This window comes from Geospiza fortis, unplaced genomic scaffold (assembly GCF_000277835.1).
Source record: "Geospiza fortis unplaced genomic scaffold, GeoFor_1.0 scaffold84, whole genome shotgun sequence".
Taxonomy (NCBI): Eukaryota; Metazoa; Chordata; class Aves; order Passeriformes; family Thraupidae; genus Geospiza; species Geospiza fortis.
Window position 1 is genome coordinate 2,734,592 of NW_005054363.1, and position 15,800 is coordinate 2,750,391.

Consider the following 15,800-nt stretch of genomic DNA (forward strand, 5'->3'; position numbering starts at 1 on the left):
CACTTCCTGGAGGCTTTGTGCATAGTTTTTCAGTTTTTCAGTCTAACAAGACTAACTAGAAATATATACTTGTCATTTCAAAGATTTATTTTCATGAGTACCTGATATATGTGAGGTAGAAAGCAAGTCTCATGAGACAAGTACCTGCTGCTCTCAGATGCACTCCACTCCCCATTTATGATTCTCTTTGTTTCCTTAAAAACAAATGCAATTTGTCTTTTCTCTTGCCAATCCCATTTGTGAATTTGAAACTAAATGGCATTTGTATGCTATCATTCTGTATGGCATCACTCCATTGATGGAGAGTTATGCATGGAGAAGGTGTCAGACTTTCTGCCTGCAGAAACTCTATTATGAGCAAAATCTACTATAGGTATACGATGTGTATGTGCTCTTCTACAAAATCTTATTTGAGACGTGCATTTGTATGGCATGCACTAATACAAGTGACAAAAGATTCAGCAATGTCAAGTTCTGTAAACAAACCACTCCAAGGAATTAACAATACCACATAATTGTATGTTTTTACCATGTCAGACATGTCACAAAAAAAGAACTTGAATTGTGATTATAGTAATTAATTTTTCCTCTCTTATTTGAAACATGCCAACTTATTATGGCATTGAGGATGATAGATTCTGGCCTGGCATTTTAGTACATCATATATTTACATTTCCACATGAAGAACCGTTACCAAAAGATGTTAACAGGATGAGATCTATATATAAACATATATTTAAGTATGACCACTATCTTTACACTAAGACCAGGAGGTCTTTAGAAAAAAAGGGGGAAGACTAGGCAAGAAAAATAAAGCAGAACAGAGATTTTGTCCTTAAAATCAGGTAGGTCTAGAAATCTAGAAAAAAGTGATGAAAAGCAGGATTGTAGGGAATTGTACCAGTTAGAAAAGAAAGAAGAAAATATATTTTTTCCATCTGCTGTTAATCTGACCATCTTTTGCTGTATTAACAGTGTGTCCAAGGTGAGTGGGTGGCTGAACTTCCAGCTCAGTGGCATTCTTTCTTCTTTAGTTTTTCTGTTCTGAAGTGGAAATTTCTATGTTTTGACATATAGCGTACAGGAAGAAAAAGTGATAAAAGGAAAGAAAGGAGAAATGGAAAGGTACTGATTCAGATGATGGGAAACTGTTTCCAAATACTGTTACCAAAGGCACACATTCAGGTGCACTAATACAGTGTGGTTTTATCAAGAAGCCCAAGGGGCTCCCTCTTTGCTGCCACCCCCTTCCCTGAGTCTCGTGCTCTGCCTGCCTGATCCCATCCGACAGTAGAGCTGATACCGCACTAATCCCCTCAAGTTTGGGACTAATGAACTAACTGCTGGGCTGCCGCCACGGAGCTTGGTCCCAAACTATACTGTACTTCACACTCGATTTATTCTCCAGATGGCGAGACTGCGTAGCCCTGCCGCGAGGGACCACCTCTTCCACTGGAGTGTAAAAGTGGACGGATGTTGTTTTCTTTGCAGATTTGATAATTCAGAGCTAGAAACTCATGAGGATGGTTAGTTATTAGGTTTAATGGGTGCCAGTGGAGCCGGCAATGTGCGTATTCCCATTTTTAATTTCAGTGTGTGTGTGTGTTTGGGTAGCAATGGATTTGTCAGCAACGCTGCGTCACCGAAACCTTTATCTTCACCAGTTGGCGTAGCTGCACATGATAATGAACCTCTTCCTGTGTCCTCCTCAGAGTCAAACAGAAGGGGTGCTAAAGTAGCCACCCTGACCAACCATTTTTTTCCTCACTGAGCTTTCCAGCACATATTTAAAGTATTTTAATAGCATCACTATTTGCTATGAAGCTCTCTGTTGTCTTTCTCTCTTGTTCAGTTTGATAAAGAACCCAGTTCACATGGGACCCAAGGAGGATACCACCATCCCAAGCTACTTGAGCATGAAATATTTTACTTAATGATTGGGTTTATTTCTTTATCAGCTGTTCTTTCATGACAAAGCATTATCTGATGTTGTAGCTCTCATGTGAAGAACAGGGCAATGTTTTTCTCACCATTTCTTAAAAATTCTAGTTTTCCCATTCTTGGCAATAAGGATATTACTGTATCAAGGACTACCTTTTTCTCTGTTACAATTTTGGAGTAGTTCATCTAGGTTAGGATTTTTGCTGTTGCACGAATTCTACAATAAGAATAACCTCTACACTTCCCTGCCTAATGAGGCAGAAAGGGCTCTCCCTTTTCTCCATGTTTTTAGTGCATTTGGTCAAAGGTTTTAGTATATAATTTTTTTATTTACCCATGAAATGTTTTATTGGAAACCTTTATGGGAACTTGATACTCCCCACTAACATCAGTCAGATTTCCTCCATTGTAGGAAGGGTAGGCACAGAGTCAGCCCCCTCACAAGCTCTGGCTTTGGCAGCCAGGTCACATCAGTTTGTTCCACAATTAAAAACATAAATTGATTCTTGCAGTGGAAACTATAGTGACCAGAAGTATTATATCATGGAAAGGAAACATTTCCATTCCTGGAGTATCTAGGCAGACAGATCTAATTCATAGCAGTTCTAAGAAAACACATCAATTCTCAACCCAACAGATGGCATGGGTGTGTTAACTAACATAGCAACATATTTTCTATTAAAATATGGGAAAAAACATCAACCCCCTCCCCATGTTTGTTGGTTGGTATAAATTCAGTGAAGTTGTTGGTTATTTTTGGGATACATACCAGAGGGCTGCACATTTAGTTTATGTAAATTGATAACAGCAACAGCCTGTTAATAAGTGTTTTGTATGGAAATATACCTAGAAAGACACGATCTGTCTTTTTTGGGAAGGGAGTTTGCAGACTGAGGAGAAAAACAGATATGAGATGGTCTAGTGCTCATTATTATATTCTAAAAAAAATCATAACAAATTAGGCTGCAAGTTTGCTGGAGATGTGTCTTCAGCTGGAACTGAGTGCTGCCTTAGAGGATACTTTGGGAAGATCTCTCTTTTGCAAATTGCATCGGTGTGTGCTGAAACGGTGATAATCTGACTTTAATTAAAAGCATAAATTGGTTTGGAGTGTGATTTTAAGCTACCCTTCTGCATCATGTCCAGAAGCTTTGAGCTCATCCCTAGAAACCTGTTACCCTGAGTAAGAGAAGGAAAACACAGGGGATTTGTATTTCCCAGTATTGGCATCATACAGCTGGGTTTAGCAAATTTGGAAGAGCCATTTCAGACAGCCACGGGCCGGAGCTGTCTTCCAGCTGGACGTGTTTGTACTAAACTGTGTGCATGTTTATGTGGCTTTCCTAATGGCTCCAGACAGAGTCTGTTCACAGCAGCTCACGTGTTTTAGGTTGCATTTTCCAGAGATTCCCTCTGAAGGCACCCCTTGATGGCAGCCCAGGGATGCATACATGGGTGCCTTGTTCCCGTCTGTCCCATTAACAGGCATATGCTCCCAGCCTTCAGAGGAGCACGGCTAGTAGCCCCAAGCTGAAGGCTGTTTGCTTCAGATTTCATTAACTTTCTGCTTCATTATTCCTTTCTTTTAACCAGTTAGAGCCACCAATTGCTTTTCTCTAAACTTACCCTAATTATCAGGGGTCCCAGCCCTGTAAATCAGTACACTGCAGAGCTGTCTTAAACTGGCCTGGGAGACCCTGTTCTCATCGGTCCTGACAACTGTAAGCTACTGTTCCCTCACACTGTTTAACTCAGACCACATTGGGAAACCACCTCTGCCCCTCTTGCCAGCAGAGGTTTGCATCCGTCTGGTTTAAATCTACTGTCATGTGCTCTCTTGCTGATTTGTATTAGCCTGGATATTAACTTTGATGATTTCTTTTTGTTGCTTTTTTCCTCTTGAGTTTGCCTTTTTTCTTGAAAAGCATCTCTATTCAGCAACTGCATATTGTTAAAGTCATTCCTGAGCCTCCATGACTCAGGAGCTTTAAAGTTTTATTAGCCCCATAAAAACTCTTCACAAATGAAATGATAAGTGTGCGTTTTGACAATGCAAATTTGTTAGGGGCTGTTGGTGAGTGGAAGGAATTTGGGGTTGAAACTTCAGTTGGCAGGAAGCAAGGAACCTAGCACCTTCCTTCGTCCCCTACCCCCTTCTCCAGGCCAAGAAATGCATTTCATTTCAGAAGAGCATGCCAGTATTCTTCATGCAAATCAACCGTTAAACAGATTTGTAAATTTACTTTCACAAAAATAGCAAACGACCAGGGGAAGTGTGTGTCTTTGGAGATTTTATTTTGTACCAACAGAATGCCCTTTCATGTGGTCTAAGAAAAACCTTGGAGTTATTTCAGTGTTGTTTTTATATGCAAGTTGTGAATTCTATTACTGCCTTTAATGCACTTTGAATACATGGGGTAAAGGAAAACCAAAGAGGTATATATACGTCTGTACTTTTTGACATTCAGGCAAAATTACAGAGCTAAATTACAAAAATTAATTTTTTATGCAAATTTAAGAATATGCCATTCTTGAGAGAGCAGACAGTTAGCGCAACATATTATGTTAGCATAAAGATTTGTGTTTGTTAACATGTTCAGCACTAGCAGACACAAAAGTCTTGTTTTCTGCAAGTGGTAGAAACCCCATGCATTGAATTTACCAGTTATAAAGAAACAGTATACAGGAAGGTAAAATTGTGAGGTTCTGGTGATGTCTGCTTCAAAGTCCAAGAGTGACAGACATTTTGGGGAAAACACTACATTGGCTGTCTAGCTTTTCCCCCATGTCATTTCAACAAGTCTTCTTCTCGGTGCATTTTTCTGTCGATAGAAAATATGTTTTCTTTTCCTTTCCTTGTGCATCTGAACTCATATATACTGTAGAGAGAAGCAAGGCTGAACATCGTGAAAACCCTTGAAGAGTTTGACTTAGGCCATGGTGAAAAGTGTGTCAGGATAAACTCTGTGTCCAGTGGCCTTGCAGAAGAAGATCTAGAGGTGCTTTTGCAGTCCAAGACCCTGCCTTCAAGCATGATGCTGCCAAAGGTTGAAAATGTTGAGGAAATAAGATGGGTGAGTACCAACAACACAGTAGCTTTTGACTGAAGCTGTTGGGCCAAGTTCACCCAGGCACAGAGATGAATGACTGTGAGTTAAGAGGAAGGCTGCAAATGCCATATGATGTTGTTGCTTGGCTGAGGTAATTGGGCAGTGCATCCACTTAAATGTGTGTGTGTGATGTGCTGTATAAAAAGCATATATGGAACACGTTTATAAAGAAAACCAGGTGTATTTGTCCCACGACTGACAAAGAACCAATATTGCTGTCAGAATATATTATCAAAAGTAGAAGGGTAAGTGCCTGACTCTTCTCAGACTACCCTAACAAGCAAAATTATTGTCTGTCCAAGAGCCTTAGTTATGTGCATTGGAAGCAGGAGATGGGAAACCATGTTAGCAACATATGAAAAAATGGGTTGGGGGGAAGGTCACTCCTTGGGGCAACTGGAGGAACAAACAGGAAGCTTTTAACTAGTGTTTTTAATTAGCACAGATATTATTTCCTGAACAGTTCTCTACTTCTTCCTTTTTAATTGCTGACAGGTGTGTTTGTGTTTCACAACTGACTTTTCAGCCAATAAAAAGCTGAAATGTAAATGGTTGGCATGTCAAATTACTTAAGAAAACTTTGAAATAGGCTTAATTATGCCATAATTGTTTTAATTGTCAAAAAAGAGGGATGCTTGTTTGGATATACCATTATTGCTGTAACACACCAGTAAAGGAATAATGCTTAATTATTCACTTCATATTTTTTGCAAACCGCTAGCTGAGCAACTAGCACGCGTGCAAGCTGTGATGAAAGGCAGGCAGGCGCATTAGGGTCTATTTTAATCTCAGCACCTAACCTTGATCAGGCCATGGAGATGGGCCTGAGCACACCACAGAGCACAGCCCCATACGCCGGGTGTGGGACAGGCCCCGTCCGTGCCGTGGCGCTGCGCCTTCGACCTCCACCACTCGCCACGGAAGGTTCTCCATCCCCTTCCACCAACGAGTAATTAAATTAACCAGAGTGCACCTCTCAGGGTTTACAGCCGTGTAAGTGTTAGACAGAACTTGTCAGTGATGAATATTCATGATACCAAAATGGCAGAGTCCTTGCTGCCACCAAGTAGGTTTTGCAGGGAGATGGGATGCCAGGGCTCTTTGTCACCTCATCCTCTTCCACCTTCCCTCTGACTAACCTTTATTTCCATCATGGAAAACAAGCCAACCCCAGAAGCTTCTGCATCACTGTCCTTCTTTTGCTTCCCTCTCCCTTTGCCCAACCTTTGCACACAAAGAACATGCTCTGCCTAACGCCGCTGCGTTCTTTTCCCAATCCTCAAAAAATTCACTCCAGCATGATTTTTCAGCCTCCCAGAAGCTGTTTCTTTCCCCCCACGCACACCCGCTCCCCCCCTTCATTTTTATTTATGTGCAGCAGAAAACCTGGAGGCTGATGCACAACTAAAAGATGGGCTTACTTGTTTTCTTTTGTGTGAGAATCTCTTGCTTTCCTTTTGTCCCTAGTGTGGGTACTTGTTTGACTGGCATGGCTTATTGGACTATAACAAGCGTAACTCTCCCTCCTTTGTGGCGGGACAATTCTCCCACAAATCCCGACCAGTGTGCATTCTTCCCGACACACTATTGGGTGTGCACTGGAATTGAAAGAATTGCTGAGGCCTTGCTACTTCATCCCCTCCCCAAGCTTTGTGGGTTTTTTTTTTCCCCCGCCTTCTTCTTTTTTTTTTCCCTTTCTCCCTGAAATGAACACTTTACCGGGCCGGAAACATTTAATCGTCTCCTTTTGAAAAAAAAAAAAAATTAATTGAAACTTCTCCACTCGTTACCTTTTGTATTGGTGCTTATTGCAAATCTTTTACAAGGGAGAGGAAGGGAGGCAATATTTAATTAAATGTGCTCTGTTTTTTTTTGCTTTACCTTCAAAACAAAAGACAGCAAAAATTCCAGGAGTGTGATTTTTAAAATATTTTAAAATAAAAAAAGAACTCTGCTCTTTAACTTGCACCTAAAACATACACACAGTAGCATTTTTTTCCTCTTAAAAAAATTAAAACCAGGTAAGAGTCTTAAGAAGATATACTGATACCATTATATTATCTCATTTTCTGCATTTGCCTGGGTGAACTTTACTGTTTTCTGTCACTGTAGTAACCTGCCATACTGTTCAGAGTGAATTAATTTTTTTTTTCTCCTTGCACATTTTTGAGTGGAATTCTCTTCACTAAAGAAAAGTTATCAAGAGGGCCATGGTGATGATGCAGAGCAGAGATGGGAGGGCAGAATTCTTCATTGGAGAAAGCTGTGATTTATTTTGGCCTAATTGTAAAGTTACTGCAAATTGCTGGAAAGCGTTTTTTTTTCCAAGATCTGGGTGATTAGATTTTCCTTCTTTTGGGGAGGGGTGGTGGGGGGAAGCTAAAAGGGGAAATAACACCTCTAATCCAGCTTCTGGTAAATAGGCTGCCAGCTTTTAAAATGAGTTTCCTTTCTATTAGTCAGAATATTATGCTAAGCCTTAAGCATTAGTTTTTTATGTTGCCATAGCAGCCTTATTCCTGCAGGGTTGTGACCTGCGATGATTACAGTACAAAGCTTATAGGGTCTTGAAACCCCCTTTGAAGATGAAAAGTCTTTGATGGTTTATATTTATGCAAATCTCTTAGATATGATTTACCCAACTGAGACTGAATGGAGAGATGATTAAAATTCCCTTTCCTTTGATATCCATTAATAGTTGAATATTCCTTAAATTTAAAATATATGCATATGTGATTTTTGTCTTTATTTACTAACATTTTTGCAGTACCTGCAATATGTTTATCTTGACGCAAATTACTCGATCTGGACAGACATAAGACATTTACAATATACGGTTGAAGGTTTCCCCCCCTCTTTTTTTTTTTTTTTTCCTTTTGAAAGGGGAAAAATCTGTGCAAGAGCTTTTGTATGTTTCCAGATGATAGATTTTGGAATTTGGGCTACCCCACTGGCAGCTCAGAGCTAGCTGTGAACTGGTCTCATGGAAAAAATTGGCAAGCTTTGGTCTTCAAAGAATTAAACTTCCTTTTTAAGGCCTTCCTAGGTAAGCTAAAAATTATGAAGAAAAGCCTATTGAACAAAAGGGTAACGGTGCCGTAATGAATAATACGGATGCCACTTAGAAGGCTGGGGAGCGCTTCCAGTGATGGCAGTGCTGGACCTGAAACAAAACCGGACCTCAGGTACAGCAGCACTTCATTGTTTTCCACAGCCCACGGATTTGCATTTCACTAAGCCAGGGTGAGAGGTGCTAAGCTTGGAATTTTTTTTTTCCTTGCAAACCAGCCTCCAAATTTAGAAATGTATGGGAATGTTGCAGTTTCAGATCACAGGCCTTGTTAAAAGCTGTTCTAATTTTTTTAGTTATCAGGTTTTGGGGTGGGGAGGGGCGTTTGTTACAGTCAGGTGAATATTTGCCATGTTGTGTATACATGTAGATTGTTCTTTTTTTCCCTATGATAGCTCATACTGTCTAGTTTTAGTTTTCAGACAAATTCTTACATCACCTAAAAGGCCGAACACTTGTAGAACCAATGAATTTTATCCCCTTTGTGGAAACTGCAATGGGCTTGCTCAATTTTAAGGTAAGAAACTCTTGAAGTGTTCATATTTTGCCATCTCAGCAAACTAGGATAAGCAGAATACTTCTCAGTCTCTCCCTGATTTCACCAAGGAAAAGAGGTTGAAAAATACAAAATGTAATCTTCAATCCCCAAAAACATTTGCACGTTGATCTCTGATGTTTGTATTGTAAAGGCCTTCATGAATTCAAAGTATTCCAGTGACAGAACCGTTCCAGACAATCCGCACCAAATATCAAAACCTCTCTTCATTCCTGTTACTGTTTTGAACACACTTGAAGTGGAAAAAGGCCTCTGCAAAGATTTGGAATACTCCATGTTGCAGGCTATTTAGTAGCTGTCAGACACAACTTTTGTGTAACACTTAGTTTGAAATAAGAGTTAATCATCATCTCACTATTGCTAAACTTGCTTCTTTATAATGGTTTCTACTAATAATGTTACAACCAAATTCCATGCTATTGTTTCTTTGTCTGTATGATGGAGTGTTTAATGCTAAGATTAGAAGCAGAATTAACTTTGAAAATACCAGAAGAACATGCTTATTTTTTAGGGTAATTTTAGATCAAATTTAATTTATTAATTTCTTTTTAATATAAATCACTCCCCAACCCTTCCTATGGAGTCCAGGTTTTTCAGAATGGCAAGGCAACGTGATAATGAAACAGAAGAGCTCGTACATGCACAAGGAACTCTGTGTTCCCCTCCCAGGCTCTAAGGGAAAAGTTTCAAACCAGCTGAGGACGCAAAGATCAGAAGTACCTCCAGAAGTACCTCACAGGCAGCCTGATCGTTTGATACAGCCATTTATCTTACAGCACACCTCACCTATCTGCGAGCAAGATAAAGCCATAACCAAATGGACACGCTCCTGTCCAGTGTGCAAACACAGAATTAGATCATATATTAAACCATTGAGGTTTTTCTTCACCTACAGTATTTTATAGTGGAGGTTTAATGTTGCAGTTGCTGATGCTGGCAGGAGAGTTCCCTTTTAAAGCACACTCTGTTACAAAATAATTCTGTGTCCCACCAGCTGCTATAGAAGAACACCCGTTAGTAGAGCTGGTAATTACATGTCTCTCTCCATGTACCTTAACCTTAAAAGATACTAATATTATCCAAACAGCCATATAAAATAGCAATACTACTCTCCTCATGAAAAAAGCTACAGCAGAAAAATTGTTTTACTTTTATTTTAGTGCTTTTCTGCAGCACTTGTTGCATTTTTAACTTCCTTAGCTTATTTTTAGTTATATGTAGACAGAGACTTTAAAGTGGCAATCCTTCTATCTTGTAAGGAACTTAAAATAATTGTAAACCATTAATAGTATTTATTTCATAAAAGAGTTTCTGATCTTTATTTCTGTTTTTCGTGCAGATATATTACTTGTCAAACTAATAAAATTTAATACTTTTTGTTTGTTGTTAAGCAATATTTGCCAAATGTATTGTTTCATATTGCTACATAAATGTCTGAAGTAGTGCTCACAGTAACACCTGGGGCATAATGTAAACCAGAAGGTGGGGAACCTGTTATGGATGTCCAGTGTTTGCTATCTTGGTGCTTAGGGAAAGCAAAATACTTTTTTCTTTTGCTGAGTCATTTTAAAGCACTGTGCATTGTCGAGCACCTACAAGTGGCTTTGCTTAATAGGAGCAATATTCTCGGAAGGATTTTGGTAATGCTGGCTTGCTGTAACAGCCTCTGTAGTCTCTCTGCATCCTGCATTTCTGTAGACATTAATACTCTGTTCTCATTTGAAGGCTGTCTGTGAAGAAGCACTGAGAACAGGATCCCAGGCTGGCTTTCATTTGGATGCAGTTGTCTTTGGAGGAGAGGATTTCCGTGCCAGCATAGGTTGTTACTTGCCTCTTTACTATAAATGTTTATGTATGGCATTTGCTTCGGAGAAGCCTGTGAAATTTCTGACAGCAATAATTAAAGTAATGACATTTGAGTCTGCCTTTTATGTTTTCATTCTACTCCTTAATTTCTTTTCAGTGCAGAATGTACCACTGGCAATTTAAAACGTGGTCCTTGTGTTACAGGGCACTGAGACTTTCTTCTGCTTTTTGCCAGTCAGTACTAAAACTTAATTTAAAAAAAAACACAAAAAACCCCAAAAACAGACCAAAAAAAAATAAACCCTCACCCTGTTGAGTCACTGAAATAATTTTAAAATATTGTATGCATAAGCAACATTCACTTGCTTTTTAGAACTACATTTGAAAGTCCTAAAATTCTGGTGTCTGCTTCATCACTTCTTTACATACACTGTCACTCAGGATTTTGACATCAAGCACAAACACTCTCCTGCTACATTTTGCTTTCATAAATTTATTTTAAAGACATCACATGTCAATACAGCCACATATTCACATGAAAGCACTATTAGTCTTCCTAAAAAATAAAAAGTGCTTCACTATTTCTTTTAGGGCACTTAGATTCTGATTTAATTTAAAGATAAAAGTACAGAGCTATGAACTCCTACATTAAAAATAAGTATGTTAATGTAAAAATCAGCATAGCTTTACTAAAATATTCCTTGCAGACTGAAAATCTCTATCTAAATAGTAACCTTATGGCTATTATTGTTATTATTTTTTTCTCACTAGCCTTCACACGAGTATGTTGCTTAGCTGGTAGCCTGTGAGCGCATGAAGTCTCATGAATTCTTTTGCTTCTTCTCAGAAGTCATCTACCATCAATTTTTCATTCAAATACTAAAGCTTAAATATTCAGCTTAGGACATCAGTTGTGACAAGAATCAGAACCAAGGAAAGTGCAATTCTATTCTCAGTGTGAATTTTTTAACCATTTAGTTGGACCCAGTATATCAATTTGTGTAAAGCTTCTCTTGCTGTAATGCTTCTCACTGTACATGCAGTAAATAGCAAAATCTAATAATTACTTTCATTTTAGCCAAGTCAGCAGTCCTTACCAGACAAAGCTTCCACTGACTTCAGGCTTTCAACTTCTGATTTAAACTAAATCAAATCTGAGTTTATATGCTAGAGTTTAGAGGGACGTTATTTTTTATTTTTGCTAAAGCATCTTTTTTCCTCAGAAAAGCATCATTTTGACTCTACAGTATAGCCTTACATCCCTCTTCTATTTTCTAAATCAGTTGAATATAATCTCAAAGTTTTTTGAGATTTTTTTTACATAAGAAATATTTAAAACAGGAAGGTTTAAAACACTCTTGTCAGATTTCTTTGTTCTCATTATTTTCTCAGGTGCAACAAGCAGTAAGGAAACTCACGATATTCTATATGCCAGGCAAAAAATCATAGTCACAGCAAAGGCATTTGGCCTTCAAGCAATAGACCTTGTTTACATTGATTTCCATGATGAAGATGGGCTCCGCAGGCAATCGAGGGAAGGCGCCTCAATGGGATTCACTGGTACGACTTTTGCCCATGCCTCAAAAGAACACGGACCTTGATCATTTTAAATAGGTTGCTACGTTTACTGTCACCTAGACAAATAACTTGATTTTCGTTTCAGGGCACTTATTGAAAAACTCATTGATATCAAGCTCTTCTGTGTTTATTACTATCTTAAAAATTGTGGCTGGAAATTTTGCCTGAAAAGTCACAGGCTGCTTTTTGAAACCATATGCCATGAAGCGTGTGACTGGTTTTGAAGAGAAGTTGGGGTAGAGGCTGTGCAGTGATTCCTCCCTTCCCGGAGCACGGGAAAGGCAATACTGTACTCTGCAATGGCTACTCCACAACTGGAGCCCTTTCTCTTTGTTTGAACAACAGCAGCAGTTAAAAAATACTTTTTAGGCAAAAAAATTGAGAAGTAAATCTCATATGCTAGATGCTAGGGGAAAGTTATTTTCTTATTGTTTTCTTTGGTTTGTTTGTCATCTCCTGGCTTTCTCCGTAGTGAGTGCTGGTAACACCTACGGGTATTGGCAGACAACAAGAGCAGCAGGCTCCTTGCCCCACAGTCCTGTAATGCAGCCTGTTACCCTGTGATTGGTGTACCAGGTCACTGGGACACCTCGTTGGGACACTGCAGCCACCAAAGACTGGGGGGCTGCAATAGAAAGCAGCCATTTGACACATGCATGAGAGAATTCTAACACACAGGACGAATACCACGTTTTTCTCTGACTGCCATCCAGGATACACATATGAGAATATCCCTTAGGTTTCTGTTACCAAAAGCATGGGTCCTAGCAATGCCACTTAGCAAACTCTGGTTTTACAGTTAGCTGTATATAATATCTTAAAGCACCAAACAAAAAGATAAGTGCAATTTTAAGTGACCTTGGTGTACAAGTAAAAGGATAGCAATCAGTGCTTTTCAGCACAAGCTCTGCTTTACTGTCTCTTGAGCTTTGACATTTGCAAGCCCAAGTCTTGTTTTGGAGATGAAATGGTTAGCTCCTCACAGCTACATTATCCACAGCCGTGTGGACTTCCACCCTTCCCTCGGCTGCCTTTGAAGTTGGGAAAATAATAGAGCTGCTGAATGGTAGCACCTGCTGACGGCTACCTAGTCTCAACCAATATTTCCTAGCTTAAGGAAAGGCTTCATTTTTGAAAAAACACAAACATCTGAACCTCCTGTTGACAGAAGATGGAGTTGCAGGTGCCTAGACCCTTTGAGAGCATTCTTTTTGAACGCTTAATGCACATTTAAATGTTTAACTGAGGCTGTCCGTTTAGGAAATTTAGAAATGTTCCGCATAACCAATGCTGATGGTGATTTGGACTCCACTGACTATATGGTGGAAGTTGTCTGACCTTAGAACAGGGTCCAGAAGACAAATAAAAAGGTCACGCAGCAATTTAGGGTGTAAAATTGCTTTCTATCTTGGCTGTACATGTATCATACTTGCCTTTCCATACAAGGAGTAAGGGCTTGTGAAAAGTACAGATTTTATTATGGTGCTCTCACTGCACTTGCCCTCTGCCTCCTGCCTTTCTGCAGCTATCATCGACACTTTTCCAAAATTCAGCAAACAACCTGATAATCAGTCCAACTGTAATTAGAGATGGGGCAATACTGACTCTACTGATTTGGTGGGGGGAAAAAAATTAAAATCTGTTTGAGCTAAAACAAAACAGCATTTTTCCTTTTCCTCTGAAAAAGAAAAAATATTTTAGGTCAATCTAAAATATTTCACTTGTTTTTTGGCTTTTTGCTCTCAGTTTATCTAATATTTCTATAATCTTTCCTGCTTCTTTTGATTGAAATAAAATCTAATTTCAAAACTGATAGCAAAATCATTTTTTTTTCAAACCTATGCAAGTGTTTTTTCCAAATCTATATAAGTGAAACATTTTAACATTTCCAATTTCACATTCATCACAGAAAATTACAGATGGGCCTTAGCTTAATCCATGACCTTGTATAAAGCAGTAGTATGCACATTATATTTGCCACTGACAGTCCTCTGATAATGTAAAAATATTGAGATGTCAACCTAATAACAAATTCAAAATGTGCAATTCTTCTAATTTTTAAATATAAGATCCCACCCTGCTACTTTTTTAATAAAGAATCAAAATTATTGAAATCAACAGAACTGAAATTAACTGAGTCTTGCAAATTGCTCTCATAGTTGGAGAACACTCACTTATTTGCATGAACAGGGCTGAACTCACCATCCTCAAAAGGATGCAAATCCAAAATATTTAGCTAAGTTGTATGTCCTTAGATGTCCCCATATGAGGCCAGTAAAATTGCCCTTAATGTAATCAAACAGGCAAAATAATATAATGAAGAATTTACCAGGCATTTAAATATTATTGCAAACCTCACTGCTTATTGCAGCCAAGTTTTCTTCTCCAATTATCTTAAAATCAGCCTGATTTTCCTTCAGTGAGTGTATAAACATAAAATCAAATGTTTTCAAATGTAATCCAGCCAAATTAATAGTCCTTTAATATTTATATTTATTTAAAATTTTATATTTATATATCCATAGACATCCATCAAGATGTTTTGCACTATAGGTAGCTGTGGACTTTAAATCAGCGTGTTACCTATACAAATGAGCATAGGTTTTAGGAATGTTTGTGTAAAAAATTAGGTAAACCTTGCCATAAGCTTTAACAGCTGACTTAGACATTATAAAAAGTCCTGTGCTACATGCTGAGAGAGCAGATATAAATACGAAACAGTCTAGGTGTCCTCTCCTTTTCAGTCTTTTGTAGGAGACTAAAATGACACCATCATACAGTTACCTAAAAGACTTGACAAGTATTGATTTAAAACACAATATATCAAGTGGTACTGTAAAAAGGATTTCGTGGTCATAAATTTTAATGTCTTCCAATTTTGCACTCTCTCAGTAACTTGTCAATAACAACAATTCTGTTTAAAATATTTACTTCGTTCCTGCATGGCATTATGTCTGTAATACAGTTATTTGGATAGGTAGTCTGTGATAAAAATCAACCGAGTGCTATAAATCAAAAGTTAGATTACATTCTCCCTAAATTGTTCAGTAATGTTTTAGTGATTAAAAGCATAGTTTACTACTATAGATATCTTTATCAAAAGCAAGTCTTTTTACAGAAATGTTTTACACTTTTAAAAAGTCATGTATGTGTATTTTTAATACAAATTTTAATTTTGTTATAATTAGAGATTGACTTCAAATATAATTTAAAATATATTCAACATTTTTTTCACAAAGTTAAGCTCCTTAGGATTTTTTAAGAAATTGTTGTACACACTTCAATTTTGGAGTTAATGGTTTAGCTATGGAGAATTTGTTGTATTACAAATAAGGAACATAATCAGCTTATTAATTATGATATTTTATTAAAATTACTAAAAAACCTCTGAGTAGACTTAAGATAAAACACGTTAGTTTAAAATAATTATTTATGTCATTTCTTTCAAAAATTGTGGTTCTTAATGGGGTTTAAATTTTTACCTATATTTAAGGTATTTTAAAAATAGTTGTGATATTGAAATTTCAAACTAATATTTGCATGCCTGTAAAATCACAAACTAAACGTTGTTCAAGAAGAAATAAAACTGAGCTACTTGTGGCATTCTAGCAAAGGAATGTAGCAACACTAAAGCACTACAATTTCTTTGCTCATTTAATTAAGTAGAGTTTCTTTGTACTCCAGGTTACACTCAGACCCAATGCAGCCTGATGAAAGTAATCCAGGGATTTTTGCAGGG

At 38.0% G+C, this 15,800-nt stretch overlaps 1 protein-coding gene across 1 annotated transcript in view; it reads left to right on the forward strand.

Annotated features, from left to right (window-relative positions):
* Nucleotides 1-15,800, forward strand: part of CLYBL (citrate lyase beta like) — a gene marked incomplete at its 5' end in the record, with an annotated part of 132,038 nt that overhangs the window by 98,977 nt on the left and 17,261 nt on the right. The window contains 4 exons of the mRNA XM_031059560.1: nt 4,827-5,015; nt 8,537-8,638; nt 10,403-10,496; nt 11,876-12,043. Of these exons, the coding sequence (XP_030915420.1) occupies nt 4,827-5,015; nt 8,537-8,638; nt 10,403-10,496; nt 11,876-12,043 (553 nt within the window). The remainder of the gene's footprint in view (nt 1-4,826; nt 5,016-8,536; nt 8,639-10,402; nt 10,497-11,875; nt 12,044-15,800) is intronic.